Source organism: Schistocerca gregaria, chromosome 1 (assembly GCF_023897955.1).
Source record: "Schistocerca gregaria isolate iqSchGreg1 chromosome 1, iqSchGreg1.2, whole genome shotgun sequence".
NCBI lineage: Eukaryota > Metazoa > Arthropoda > Insecta > Orthoptera > Acrididae > Schistocerca > Schistocerca gregaria.
Genome location: NC_064920.1, coordinates 413,645,624 through 413,661,952, shown reverse-complemented (window position 1 = coordinate 413,661,952; position 16,329 = coordinate 413,645,624). Strand labels below are relative to the sequence as shown.

Here is a 16,329-nt window from a genome sequence, read left to right as displayed (position 1 = left end):
AGGAGGTTGACTCTGAACCTACAGCCAGGCATTGAGCATTGGGAAAGGAAGCGCTCAATAATTACAAGGTATTGGGGATGATAGTTTAGGGAGAGGTGGCATCAAGAGTGACTGGCAGGGTGCACAGGAACTGTGGAGAACTAGTGGAGGAAATGATTGGTGTCTTTTATATAGGAGGATTATGTCATGGGTAATAGACTAAAGTAGTTGGTCCACAAGAGGAGTGATTCCCTCAGTTGGGGGCACAGTAACTGGCAGCTATGGGGAATCCTGGGTGGTTGAGTTTGTGGACTTCAGAAAGCAGGTAGAAGATAGGAGTGTAGGGTGTGGTAGGGGTGAGGAGAAATAAAAACACAAGAGGGAGGTTCTGGGATGGGGCTAAGGATTTAAGAGGGAACTGAAGATCCTGTTGCATATCGAGATCAGTTTTTAGGTGGTGTATTGCAGTTATTTCTGTGGATGCGAGGTTGGTTTGTATATTGAGGGCTATGGGGAATGATGGTGAGGCAAGGTTTGAGGTTAGTAAGTTCTAGAATTTTAGCAGGTGGTGGATTGTGCTTGACTGGAGGAGTGAACTGGGTTAGGCAGTGTTCAGTATTACTTTTGGATTGAGTCTGAATGGTGGGATTTGCAGCAAAAACGTATTTATGCTATACCTGCTGATGGAAGAAGACCTTCACTAATCCGTGTCCTCCGGTTACCTATCCCCCTCACTGCTCCCACTCCATCATTACACAGCCTTCTGTTCTGCCAGAGCACCAACTAGTATTTTTCTCCTTTTCTATTGCTCTCCTTTTTCCACACCCCAACACCCTGGACTGCACGTAGCAGCCCTTCCCTCAACATTTCTTTGTGCTCCCGCAAGCAGCACTACTTCTTTCTCCAACCCTATCCTACTTTTCTTCCCCCTCCGTGCTTCATGACTCCTCTTTACCCCAACCACTCAGACCTGGTTGCTACTCCCATCATGCCCAATAGCAATCTGCAATTTGGCCCTAACACCCAGAGACAATGGTGTGTCCTTTTGGCTGAAAGCTTAAATGTACACCAATTTTTGGTTTGTGACTGTCAGTGACTCAACATCTCCTCTTTATCGCGGGCAGCAATCTATCTTCTACATAATGTTGTTATTGCATTCTGGACTTCCCATTGTTTGATTTTACCTAACAACTTTTTCTTACAACACCTAGCTATTTTCCTTTGTCACTGTTGTCTAAAGCATTACTGTACTCAGTGTACATAGTTTTCTTTCTCTTCTTTTCTGTGTTTTATGTATCGCCTTCCAAACAACACTTGCTCTGACTTATGAACCACATTGTATCAATGGTATCGTCGGCACACAACACAAAGCTTGTCACTGAGCAGATTGTTGGCAGAGCATCTTGTGTCTCACATTCTTCCTGCTGATATAATTAATCCTAGAGTTTCAAATTGATCACACTTTCTCCTTCAGTCGCATGTGTTATGTTTCCTACTTGCGCCTTGTTGAACCTTGACCTTACCACTCTCCTCACCCCACACCCTACCTCCCCACTCCCTCCCTCCCTCCCCTCCCTCCCTCATTCCAGCACATACATACGAACCTCACGTGTACCTTACCTAATTCAATTACACTTGCTGTCCTCTCTCTTCTCTCTTCACACAGATCCACCTCAAGCTGCATTCCACTATTATTATCTTTTTATTCCTTTTACTCTTTGATCTCATGGTGTTTTCACATTGATTTTAGTTCATTTCTACTTTTCACTATCAGCCCTACTCCCTCAGGTTTCACCTGTTTTTACCCATACTTTATCTGTTTTGTGAGGTTTTCCCATGTATTTGTATGTATTTTATATATGTTTATGTAATTTTTGTATTTTTACATGTTTTTTAATCCTCAACTGTGTATGCTTGTTTTTTGTCTGTGCCAATACAAGGAAATATCACTACCCAAGACTGAGTGAATTTGAATTTACTGTATCACTTCAGAGAACAATTTGGTTGCTGGTAGTTAATTTACTTGCAAGTGCTCCATACATAAAAAGACTTCTACAGCAGCAGCAGATGCTGCCAACCATGCCCATGTGACTATCTTGGCAACGAAGTACAACCCCACACTATTCATGCAGAGACTGGTTGTCATTTTACCTTATCTATTTTCTACCAGTGAAAAGGTCTCAATTATCTATCACCCCATTTCACCCGGCATGTAATTCAGAGGTGGAGCTGTTAGAGCTTAAAGACACGGATGAGGAAAGCAGTGTGTCTCATCATATGAACCACTGGCTAACTTTCTCACAATATATAGGACCTACCCCGCCAGTGAATTGCAGTAAGCTGAAATTTTCCACAGACCCAGACACTGCACAGTGTTCGACATTCTGCACCTGTTTCTGTGAGCCCATAATCAGCATGTGAGCTCCTATTACTGTGCATGCTCCTGCATCTGTGCTCACAACTTTGGTTGGATCCTTGGGTGAAGTCAAAGTATCACCACGAGCACAAGGGGCATCAACATTTGACATCATGGCTGAACAATACCAAATGGTCTGCCCTAGGAACAACTTTGGCCAAATTACCACATACAACTCACACCTTCTCACAGATCTGACAGGGATCATGTTGTTGTTGTTGTTGTTGTTGTTGTTGTTTTCAGTCCAGAGACTTGTTTGATGCAGCTCTCCACGCTTCTCTATCCTGTGCAAGCTTCTTCAACTCCCAGTACCTACTGCAACCTACGTCCTTCTGAATCTGCTTAGTGTATTCATCTCTTGGTCTCTCTCTATGATTTTTACCCTCCAAGCTGCCCTCCAATACTAAACTGGTGATCCCTTGATGCCTCAGAACATGTCCTACCAACCAATCCCTTTTTCTAGTAAAGGTGTGCCACAAATTACTCTTCTCCCTAATTCTATTTAATACCTCCATAGTTATGTGATCTACCCATCTAATCTTCAGCATTCTCCTGTAGCACCACATTTCGAAAGCTTCTATTCTCTTTTTGTCTAAACTATTTATCGTCCACGTTTCACTTCCACACATGGCCACACTCTGTACAAATACTTTCAGAAACAACTTCCTGACACCTAAATCTATATTCGAAGTTAATAAATTTCTCTTCTTCAGAAACGCTTTCCTTGCCACTGCCAGTCTACGTTTTATATCCTCCCTACTTTGACCATTATCAGTTATATTGCTCCCCAAATAGCAAAACTCATTTACTACTTTAAGCATCTCATTTCCTAATCTAATACCCTCAGCATCACCCGACTTAATTTGACTACATTCCATTATCCTCGTTTTGCTTTTGTTGATGTTCATTTTATATCCTTCTTTCAAGACACTGTCCATTCTGTTCAGCTGCTCTTCCAGGTCCTTTGCTGTCCCTGACAGAATTACAATGTCATTGGCGAACCTCAAAGTTTTCATTTCTTCTCCATAGATTTTAATTACTACTCCAAATTTTTCTTTTGTTTCCTTTACTGCTTGCTCAATATACAGATTGAATAACATCGAGGATAGGCTACAACCCTGTCTCACTCCCTTCCTAACCACTGCTTCTCTTTCATGTCCTTCAACTCTTATAACTGCCATCTGGTTTCTGTACAAATTGTACATAGCCTTTTGCTCCCTGTATTATACCCCTGCCACATTCAGAATTTGAAAGAGAGTATTCCAGTCAACGTTGTGAAAAGCTTCCTCTAAGTCTTCAAATGCTAGAAACGTAGGTTTGCCTTTTATTAATCTATCTTATAAGATAAGTCGTAAGGTCAGGATTGCCTCACATGTTCCATTATTTCTACGGAATCCAAACTGACCATCCCCGAGGTCAGCTTCTACCGGCTTTTCAATTCATCTGTAAAGAATTTGTGTTAGTATTTTGCAGCTGTGGCTTATTAAACTGATAGTTTGGTAATTTTCAAATTTGTCAACACCTGCTTTCTTTGGGATTGAAATGATTATATTCTTCTTGAGTCTGAGGGAATTTCGCCTGTCTCATACATCTTGATCACCAGATGGTAGAGTTTTGTCAGGGCTGGCTCTCCCAAGGCTATCAGTGGCTTTAATGGAATGTTGTTGATGCCGGGGGCCTTGTTTCAGCTTAGGTCTTTCAGTGCTCTGTCAAACTCTTCACGCAGTATCATATCTCCCATTTCATCTTCAACTACTTCCTCTTCCATTTCCATAATATTGTCCTCAAGTACATCACCCTTGTACAGACTCTCTATATACTCCTTCCACCTTTCTGCTTTCTTTTCTTTGCTTAGAACTGGGTTTCCATCTGAGCTCTTGATATTCATACAAGTGGTTTTCTTTTCTCCCAAGGTCTCTTTAATTTTTCTCTAGGCCGTTATCTATCTTACCCCTAATGATATGCGCTTCTACATCCTTACATTTGTCCTCTAGCCATCCCTGCTTAGCCATTTTGCACTTCCTGTCGATCTCATTTTTGAGGCGTTTCTATTTCTTTTTGCCTGCTTCATTTACTGCATTTACTAACAAAGAGATAGAGTGGCTGGCCAGTACTTACCTCAGCTCAGTACAGCCGATAGAAACACAAAAAACAACCGAAAATTTAAGTTCCTAGGTTTCGGAATAAATGTTCCTTCATCAGGGAGGAGAGAGGGGAAAGAAAAGGAAGAAGGGAAAGTGGATTTAGTTACTCACATGGAAAGGAAAAGGAAAACAGGGAGGGTAGCAAGGATGGAGGCATGGTTGTCAGAGGGAAGCCAAAGGTATTCTACTGTAGGCACTGTGCCAGCTTCGAACCAAAGAGGATGCATACAGAAGTAAAGAGGTGTATAGTATAAAGATGTAGGATGAAAAGATGCATGAATGGCTAAAGAGGAAAGGGAAAGAGGAGAAGACTGAAAAGTAAATGGGAGTGAGGTTGTTTAACGTAGGTTCAGTCCAGGGGGATGGCGGGATGAAAGGATGTGCTGGAGTGCAAGTTCCCATCTCCGCAGTTCAGAGGGACTGGTGTTGGGTGGGAGAAGCCAAATGGCACATACGGTGTAGCAGGTTCCTAGGTCCGTAGAATTATGCTGGAGGGCATGCTCCGCTACTGGGTATTGGACATCTCCTAGGCGGACAGTTCGTCTGTGTCCGTTCATGCGCTCAGCCAGTTTAGTTGTTGTCATACCAATGTAAAAGGCTGTGCAGTGCAGGCATGTCAGCTGATAAATGACATGTGGCCCTGCCTTGGATTGTGTATGTTTTCCCAGTAGCGGGGCTGGAGTAGGTGGTTGTGGGGGGATGCATGGGGCAGGTTTTGCAGCGGGGTCGGTTACAGGGGCAGGAACCGCTGGGTAGAGAAGGGAGTCTGGGAATATTGTAGGGTTTAACAAGGATGTTACGGAGGTTAGGGGGACGACGAAAGGCAACTGTGGGTGGTGTGGGGAGAATTTTGTCAAGGGATGATCTCATTTCAGGGGTTGACTTGAGAAAGTCATATCCCTGGCAGAGTAATTTGTGATGTATTCGAGGTCAGGATAATATTGGGTGACAAGGGGGATGCTTCTGTGTGGTCTGAGGGTAGGAATATTGTTGTTGGACGGGGAGGAATGTATTGCTCAGGAGATCTGTTTGTGGACAAGGTCTGCAGGATAGTTGAGGGAGATGAAAGCACTGGTCAGGTTATTGGTGTAATTGTTGAGGGATTCGTCACTGGAGCAGATACGTTTGCCACAAATACCTAGGCTGTAGGGAAGGGGTGTTTGATGTGGAATGGATGGCAGCTATCAAAGTGAAGGTACTGTTGTTTGTTTGTGGACAGAAGTGTGGATGTGAGATTCAACAAGATGAAGGTCAACATCCAGGAAGGTGGCTTGGGTTTTGGAGAAGGACCAGGTGAAATTCAGATTCGAAAAGGAGTTGAGGTTGTGGAGGAAATTAAGGGGTGTTTCTTCACCATGAGTCCAGACCACAAAGATGTCATCTATAAACCTATACCAGACCAGGGGAAGTAGGTGTTGGGTCTTCAGGAAAACCTCCTCCATGCGGCCCATGAAGAGGTTGGCATAGGACGGAGCCATCCTGATTCCCATGGCAGTTCCCCTGATTTGTTTGTAGGTCTGGCCTTCAAAAGTGAAGTAATTATGGGTGAGGATGAAGTTGGTAAGTGTGATAAGGTACGAGGTTTTTGGAAGAACTTCGGGTGGGCGTTGGGAGAGGTAGTGCTCAAGGGATATGACTTTCTCAAGTCAACCCCTGAAATGAGATCATCCCTTGACAAAATTCTCCCCACACCACCCACAGTTGCCTTTCGTCGTCCCCCTAACCTCCGTAACATCCTTGTTAAACCCTACATTATTCCCAGACTACCTTCTCTACCCAGCGGTTCCTGCCCCTGTAACCGACCCCGCTGCAAAACCTGCCCCATGCATCCCCCCACAACCACCTACTCCAGCCCCACTACTGGTAAAACATACACAATTCAAGGCAGGGCCACGTGTGAAACTACACATGTCATTTATCAGCTGACATGCCTGCACTGCACAGCCTTTTACATTGGTATGACAACAACTAAACTGGCTGAGCGCATGAACGGACACAGACGAACTGTCCGCCTAGGAAATGTCCAATACCCAGTAGCGGAGCATGCCCTCCAGCATAATTCTACGGACCTAGGAACCTGCTACACCGTATGTGCCATTTGGCTCCTCCCACCCAAGACCAGTCCCTCTGAACTGCGGAGATGGGAACTTGCACTCCAGCACATTCTTTCATCCCGCCATCCCCCTGGACTGAACCTACGTTAAACAACCTCACTCCCATTTACTTTTCAGTCTTCTCCTCTTTCCCTTTCCTCTTTAGCCATTCATGCATCTTTTCATCCTACATCTTTATACTATACACCTCTTTACTTCTGTATGCATTCTCTTTGGTTTGAAGTTGGCACAGTACCTACAGTAGAATATCTTTGGCTTCCCTCTGACAACCTTGCCTCCATCCTTGCTACCCTCCCTGTTTTCCTTTTCCTTTCCATGTGGGTAACTAAATCCACTTTCCCTTCTTCCCCTCTCTCCTCCCTGATGAAGGAACATTTATTCCGAAAGCTAGGAACTTAAATTTCCGGTTGTTTTTTGTGTTTCTATCGGCTGAACTGAGCTGAGGTAAGTACTGGCCAGCCACTCTATCTCTTTGTTAGTAATTGTTTCACATCTTTATATGAGATTTTTCATTTACTGCATTTTTATATTTTCTCAATTCATCAATTAAATTCAATATATCTTCTGTTACCCAAGGATTTCTACTAGCCCTTGTCTTTTTACCTACTTGATCCTCTGCTGCCTTCACTATTTCATCCCTCAAAGTTACCCATTCTTCTTCTACTGTATTTCTTTCCCCCGTTCCTCTCAGTCGTTTCCTAATGCTCTCCCTGAAACACTCTACAACCTATGGTTCTATCAGTTTATCCAGATCCCATCTTCTTAAATTTCCACCTTTTTGCAGTTTCTTTGGTTTTAATCTACAGTTCATAACCAATAGATTGTGGTCAGAGTCCACATCTGCCCCTCGATATGTCTTAAAATTTAAAACCTGGTTCCTAATTCTCTATTTTACCATTATATAATCTATCTGAAACCTTTGAGTATCTCCAGGCCTCTTCCATGTATACAACCTTCTTTATGATTCTTGAACCAAGTGTTAGCCATGATTACGTTATGCTCTGTGCAAAATTCTACCAGGCGGCTTCCTCTTTCATTTCTTACTCCCATTCCATATTCACTTACTATGTTTCCTTCTCTTCGTTTTCTTATTACCGTATTCCAGTCACCCATGACTATTAAATTTTTGTCTAGCTTCACTATCTGAATAATCTCATCATACATTTCAACAATCTCTTCATCATCTACGGATCTAGTTGGCATATAAACTTTTACTACTGTGGTAGGCATGGAATTCGTGTCTATCTTGGCCACAATAATATGTTCACTATGCTGTTTGTAGTAGCTTACCCCTACTCCTATTTTTTTATTTATTATTATACCTACTCCTGCGTTACCCCTATTTGACAGTGTTGACTGGAATACTCTCTTTCAAATTCTGAATGTGGCAGGGGTAAAATACAGGGAGCAAAAGGCTATGTACAATTTGTACAGAAACCAAATGGCAGTTATAAGAGTTGAGGGGCATGAAAGGGAAGCAGTGGTTGGGAAGGGAGTAAGACAGGGTTGTAGTCTATCCCTGATGTTATTCAATCGGTATTTTGAGCAAGCAGTAAAGGAAACAAAAGAAAAATTTGGAGTAGTAATTAAAATCTATGGAGAAGAAATAAAAACTTTGAGGTTCGCCAATGACATTGTAATTCTGTCAGGGACAGCAAAGGACCTGGAAGAGCAGCTGAACAGAATGGACAGTGTCTTGAAAGAAGGATATAAAATGAACATCAACAAAAGCAAAACGAGGATAATGGAATGTAGTCAAATTAAGTCGGGTGATGCTGAGGGTATTAGATTAGGAAATGAGATGCTTAAAGTAGTAAAGGAGTTTTGCTATTTGGGAAGCAATGTAACTGATGACGGTCGAAATAGGGAGGATATAAAATGTAAATTGGCAATGGCAAGAAAAGCGTTTCTGAAGAAGAGAAATTTGTTAACATCGAATATAGATTTAAGTGTCAGGAAGTCATTTCTGAAAGTATTTGTACGGAGTGTGCCCATGTATGGAAGTGAAACATGGCTGATAAATAGTTTGGACAAGAAGAGAATAGAAGCTTTCGAAATGTGGTGCTACAGAAGAATGCTGAAGATTAGATGGGTAGATCACATAACTAATGAGGAGGTATTGAATAGAATAGGGAGAAGAGAAGTTTGTGGCACACCTTGACTAGAAAAAGGGATCGGTTGGTAGGACATGTTCTGAGGCATCAAGGGATCACCAATTTAGTGTTGTAGGGCAGCTTGGAGGGTAAAAATCATGGAGTGAGTGAATACACTAAGCAGATTCAGAAGGATGTAGGTTGCAGTAGGTACTGGGAGATGAAGAAGCTTGCACAGGATAGAGTAGCATGGAGAGCTGCATCAAACCAGTCTCTCGACTGAAGACCACAACAACAACAACAACAACAACAACAACCCTATATTCACCTGACAGAATTATTGTTCCTCCTGCCATTGAACTTCACTAATTCCTACTACATCTAACTTTAATCTATCCATTTCCCTTTTTAAGTCTTCTAACCTACCTGCCTGATTTAGGGATCTGACATTCCACGCTCCAATCCGTAGAACGCCGTTTTCATTCTCCTGATAACGATGTCCTTCTGAGTAGTCCCATCCCAGAGATCCGAATGGGGGACTATTTTACTTCCAGAATATTTTACTCAAGAGGATGCCATCATCATTTAACCAGACAGTAAAGCTGTATGCCTTTGGGAAAATTATGGCTGTAGTTTCCCCTTGCTTTCAGCCGTTCGCAGTACCAGCACAGAAAGGCCGTTTTGGTTAGTGTTACAAAACCAGAGCAGTCAATCATCCAGACTGTTGCCCCCTGCAACTACTGAAAAGGCTGCTGCCACTCTTCAGAAACCCTATGTTTGTCTGGCTTCTCAACAGATACCCCTCCATTGTGGTTGCACCTACAGTATGGCTATCTGTATCGCTGGGGCACGTATGCCTCCCCACCAACAGCAAGGCCCATGGTTCATTGGGGACAGGGATCGTAGCAAACACAATTCTGCCTACAGTTCTGAAACTAGGACCTACTAAATTCTCACCCATAAGGGCACACCATTGACAGCCGTGTCCTAGTCTCAGGATCAGTACGACCTCAGGCCCTGCCATAAGCCACAGGATCCTTTGAGTTGTTTCAAAGATCTGTGGGTGCCCACAAATCATTCCCAGTGCTCAGCATACCAGAGTGAGCCTACAGTCCCCTCTGCAGATGGAAGACCAGCCAGAACCACCTGAGCTGATACCACCTCCAGCTAATCCGAATGTAAATATGCTGTTGACCCACTTATAGGCTCTCCATCATCCACGTCCCTTCTTCCCTGTCATCTGCACCACTGTCCAAAGCTTTATCAGCACCAGGTAGCAATTAAATGGGAATGAGACTTAGAATTAAAGCATATCGCTCTTGACAGCAGGTTAGAGACGGACATGCTGTAGTACAGATCTAATACTCTGCTGTCGTGGAAATAATGCCCAAGCGTGTATTGTGGATGCAGTAATTACCCTAAAGTCCATGGCTGCACAGCTTCTGTCTAACTGATAAAGATGAGTGTTGTATACTGTGAATCTTAACAGTATGCTGACTGTGCTCTGCCATGGACCTTTCTGGAAAAACTATTCAAATTCATGTGTTTATGTCTCTTTATGGCCTTTGCCATTCAAACTCTTTTTGCTTTGCACCTGAGATTATTTTGTGAATGGCGTTGTCGGGTCACATTGACCCACATTAACAGACTTTGGCATTTTGATATTGGAGTATGAAAATAAACACATGATACAGCTAGTCACCACACTAATCCTCTATGTAATTTAATCACAATCAGGCATGAAATTAATAACATGGCGCTCATGGTCATCAATAGTATCACCTGAAGCTAACAGTGTTACACTGTTAGTATTAGGTGCTGTGAAAGTGTAAATACATTTATGAAACTACATGCTGTGCCCCATTTAGTTTAATAAAGGATTGCTATTGTGAGTAAATTTTCCTTACAACATGGTGTAGGTTGAAACTGTACCATCTTTTGTTGCGATGGGATCTACTCATGAAATTTCAATCACCAGTTTTCTCCTCTGATTGCTAAAAGATTCTGGTGGCACCCACCTACTTAGGGAGAAATGATCATCACGATAAAATAAGAGAAATCAGGACTCGGACAGAAAAATTTAAGTGCTTGTTTTTCCTGCACGCCATTCAAGAGTGGAAAGGTAGAGAGGCAGCTTGAAAGTGGTTCATTGAACCCTCTGGCAGGCACTTTATTGTGGATAGCAGAGTAATCATGTAGACATAGGTCTACTTTGAAAAGAGCATTTTAGTCCTCATTTTTATTTGAAATATGTAATAACATCTATCACAGATGATGGCAACATCATGGGAACCTCTAATTTTGTTGGCTTTGCGTTCTGTACCTTGATTCCAAGTAAATGATAAATAAAAGAATGGAAAATCCAGGATGGAATAATGACAATATGAACAGGATAAACTGCTACTCAGCCATAGAGAGGCACAACAAAAAGACCGTAAACAAGAGCTTTCTGCCAAAAGGCCTTCTTCTAGAGCAGACAACACAAGCAACACATTTATGCAAGTGCGACTTGCACACACATTAACACTGTCTGTGGCTGCCGAGTCTGGACTGTGAACAACTGTGCATGACAGGAGAAACAATCTGAGTGGTGGGTCTGAGGAGGAGGCTGGGGCAGGGAGGGGGAGGGATAACAAGGTAGTGGAATAGAACTTCCATGCTTTAGACAACAAGATGAAATATCTGTCCTAAAGATAAATGTGACATTAGATAATTGACAGTTGTGTCTGCAGCTTAAAGTGAGCAGAATATACCTCCACGAAATAAAACCCGTTTAGTACAAATTGGAAGTATGTATGTCTGCTTTCAGCTTGAAACATAATTTTGATGCCTTAGCTGTGTTTCTTATCCAGCAACGTATGACGTAAAAGTGTATCAGACATACAGTAACCAAAGACTGCATTTTTTGATGCAAACTCTACAAATCAAATACTATGGTTGACTTGATTTTGCAGAAGCATGATAATTTTTGTGAATTTTGTTTCAGCTGTGACTAATAATGAAAAGATTAAAAATTGCTTGAAAAGAATTGATTCCTCTGTGATCATCGAGAATGCTTCACACAATCTGAAGTGAAGGAGAACACTCTCTGCAGCAAACAGACTGCAGAAAACACTGCACCCTCATGGCACTGTCTGGTGAACATCCACATTTCATGAGACACCATGTATGTCTAAGAACAATTTTTACCTCTTTGGCTTTGGTAAGGGACAACCAATGAGAGGAGGATAGTGAAATAAATGTGACACTTCTATCTGGGTGATGAAAGGATTAAGAAATAAGTCAGAGGAAATAATAAAGTACAACTTGTGATTCAAATTCCAAGGTTGTGATGAACTCCCATCTGTTCATAATTCAAAGCTGAACAAAATGTAATTGAAAAGACAGATGAAAATAAAAATTAAGGGTGAAGAAATACAAAAAATTACTTCCTGAAATAGAATTACTGTATTTTTCAGCCTCGGATCACACAAACGGAGCAGTATCATTGCCACATCTTTGTACAAAGTAATTTTCAGATGATCTATTAAGAAAGAAAGAAAAAGGGGTGTAGTAAAATACTAGCAAACCAAATTACAAATAAAACTAACCTCTGTCCTAAAAATATGATAGTAGAATTTTGTCACAAGACAGTCACTGTGTTCCTCTTAGGCTGTATGACTAGTCCACGAAAACATAACCTCTAACCTCTCCAGTCCCCCCTCCCATCTCCTGTCCTCCCTCCAACCCATCTCTACCAGCTTTTATTTCTACCCCAATGATAAAAAAAATACTTACTACATTAAACAGATTATTATTTTTTGTTGTTGAGGTGTTACTCTCCTTTTTTACTTTTGTTTTAAACTTAATTTGTTTATTGATACTTTTCAATTTGGTTTGAATTTATATCTTGTAATGGCCTTTGTCGGTGTATCTTTCTAAATATTCCACCATGTAAACTGATCAAGAGCGTACGTGTTCTGTTATAAAGAAAGCTTGATATTTGTAGTTGTAGTCTTCACTCCTTTACTGGACACAGGCTTAACATTTTAGGATTTCTTCTGTTCACTCTTTGCAAATCAGTAGGTGTAGTATTGATATTTGCAAAGAGATGACATTTGTAATAGCAGCATCACAAGAACTGCCTTAACAATTTATAACTGTACATGTCAGTAATCACCCGCAGTATTGATCTACTTATTGTGTGTCATTATCTGTGATTTCGCACTATAATAAAATATGTTTAATTTATGAAATTGTTATTCAGCAAATGTTTGCTGATGTGTACCATCTATCCTTTTTTTCGCCTCTAAGGACACACAGTAATTTTTTTAACTATTGTACTCTGAATAAATTATGTACAGAGATAATTATGTATGTAGTCTACAGTCACACTTTTACTGTGTCATCAACTACCCAGTTTTTATAGCAAATACTATCATCAGGCTCTCCTGTGATCAAAAAATCACATTAAATAGTTAAAATTTCTTCAGGAAACATTAACATTTTTCTCTATGATAGCAGATGTGTGGTATAGAGTGCAACCTTAAAATATAGGCACCCCCTCACCTCTGTTCTCAAGATTGCTCACCTGAAAATGTATGTCATTTACTAAAAGTAAAGGTCAATTTAAATAAATTAATTCTTCATGAAAGAGAGTCACAGTGTAAAAAAATATGAAAAATAAAAACAGCATAAAATTTGAAATTTAAGAAAATAACTAATAAAACAAAAAAAAATGAAGCTATTGCCACTGCAAGACATTAAAAGCCGAATGAGATATCTAAGTAATGGCTATCAGTATTTTAAAGCTGCACTTTATACTGTATGTTTGCTGTTATAAGGAAAAAATATTGTAAATATTTATTGAAGAGTATTTAAACTTTGTACTGTAATTTTTTAATCATTGGGTGGTGTGATATTTGGTACCAGAGCTAGAGGTTTGTAGACAAAATAAAAACGTGACTGTAGAATGAATCAAATAAATTTTTTCTGATTGTGTTGGTTGCTGTTCCAACCAACATTTTATTTAGAATATGTAGCATGCAGAAACTTCCGTTCTGCTGAATTATGAGCATTTTTCCCTGAAGTATAAAAATATATTACTTAACATGATTTAAAATATTCTAGGTATTTATTGAACTAATGGAGAACAGTCAAACAACAGCCAATAATGCCTTGTACTCAGCAACTGTCAAATGCTTATTGAAAGTTTCTGAAGATCTTCTTGTACGTATAAGGTATTATTGTGATCCATGCACATCAAATTTAAAAGAGGTAAGAAGAATATTTTATTTCCTAATATTATAACTCAGAAGGTGAAAGGTATTTAGAAAGAAATTACCAAACTTACTAAGTCATCATGCAAGTTAAATAGTAGTAAATAAGATGGCAATGGTAAATAAAATTATGCAAGGAAAATTACCTTCTGGAACTTTGACAATGACTGTTGGAGACCACCCCATCAGAGACAATATTTTTGGCTGATAATTATACACACATCAAAAAAAGTTTTGCATCACCTCAGTTCCGAGAGTTCCGGAACCTGTGCAAAAAATTGGAATTGAGACCAACATAAACATCATTTCCACCCTTTTTATTGCAAGTTGTACCACCATACAGCCAGACCTTCAGAAGTGGTGGTCCAGATTGCTGTACACACCGGTACCTCTAATACCTAGTAACACATCCTCTTGCATTGATGCATGCCTGTATTCGTCATGGTATACTATCCACAAGTTCATCAATTAGTCCAGATTGTTCCAGTCCTCAATGGCAATTCAGTATAGAACCCTCAGAGCGGTTGGTGGGTCACGTCATCTATAAACAGCTGTTTTAAATCTATCCTAGCCATGTTCGATAGGGTTCATGTCTGGAGAACATACTGGCCACTCTAGTCGAACGATGTCGTTATCCTGAAGGAAGTCATTCACAAGATGTGCTTGATGGGGGAACAAATTGTCGTCCATGAAGATGAATGCCTCACCAATATGCTGTCGATATTGTTGCACTATTGGTCAGAGGATGGCATTCATGTATCGTACAGCCATTACGGTGCCTTCTATGACTACCAGTGGAGTATGTCGGCCCCACATAATGCCACCCCAAAACAGCAGGGCACCTCCACCTTCCTGCACTCGCTAGACTGTGTGTCTAAGACATTCGGCCTGACCAGGTTTCCTCCAAACACGTCTCCAATGATTGTCTGGTTGAAGGCATATGCGACACTCATCGGTGAAGAGGACGTGATGCCAATTCTGAGCAGTCCATTCGGCATGTTGTTGGGCCCATCTGTACCATGCTGCATGGTGTCGTGGTTGCAAAAATGGACGTCACCATGGATGTTGGGAGTGAAGTTGTGCATCATGCAGCCTATTGCACTCAGTTTGAGTTGTAACATGCTGTCCTGTGGTAGGTAGTGATCATCCACTGCAGTAGTAACCCTTGGACGGCCTGAGCGAAGTATGTCATTGACAGTTCCTGTCTCTCTGTATCTCCTCCATGTCCATACAACATTGCTTTGTTTCACTCCGAGACACCTTGCTGAGAGCCCTTACTGGCACATAGTAACAATGTGGACACGATCACACTGGGGTATTGACCATTTACGCTTGGTTGAAGTGCAGGGAACACGAGCCGTGTACCTCCTTCCTAGTGGAATGACTGGAACTGATCGGCTGTCAGCCCCCTCCATCTAATAGGCGCTGCTCATGCATAGTTGTTTACATCTTTGTGCATGTTTAGTGACATCTCTGAACAGTCAAAGGGACTGTGGCTGTGATACAATATCCACAGTCAACGTCTGTCTTCAGTAGTTCTGGGAACCAGGGTGATGCAAAACTTTTTTTGATGTGTGTATATGAGGCAATTAACAGTTAAACATATAATAAATGCAGGGACATAGAAGACTTCTCAAGTCAATAAATAATGTTCACAGAACTCACTAAAATTGATTTCTTTTTCTTATCTGAGAAGAAAACAAAATATTTTATGGCAGGAGGCTAATATAGCTTTTCCAAACAAAGAAAGATGAGGCCACATTTTTGATAATCCCACAATTTACTTCTAAAAAACTAATATGGACTTGAAATACAGAACAACCTTTCTTTATATTTAATTTATGTTACAAAGTCAAGTGATACAATGTTTAAGACAATGAATCACATTTGTTGGACATCCGTTAAAATCCCTCTTTGATCATCCAGATTCAGATTTTCATCCTTACCTTAAATTAATTAAAGCAAATATTAGAACAAAGATTCCAAGACTTACCAAGCGGGAAAGCGCCAGTAGACAGGCACAATAAAATAACACACAAACACACACACAAAATTTCTAGATTTCGCAACCAACGGTTGCTTCTTCAGGAAAGAGGGAAGGAGAGGGAAAGACGATAGGATGTGGGTTTTAAGGGAGAGGGTAAGGAGTCATTCCAATCCTGGGAGCGGAAAGACTTACCTTAGGGAGAAGAAAGGATAGGTATATACCCGCACGCACACACACACACACACACACACACACACACACACACACACACACACACAAGCAGACATATTTAAAGGCAAAGAGTTTGGGCAGAGATGTCAGTCGAGGAGGAAGTGCAG

General features: G+C 41.0%; 1 protein-coding gene across 2 annotated transcripts in view; it reads left to right on the top strand.

The window, feature by feature from the left end:
* LOC126350104 (rotatin) overlaps positions 1–16,329 on the top strand; it is a 372,299-nt gene that overhangs the window by 58,833 nt on the left and 297,137 nt on the right. For both annotated transcript variants that reach the window (XM_050002488.1, XM_050002487.1), the window contains one exon: positions 13,856–14,002. In XM_050002488.1, the coding sequence (XP_049858445.1) occupies positions 13,856–14,002 (147 nt within the window). The remainder of the gene's footprint in view (positions 1–13,855; positions 14,003–16,329) is intronic.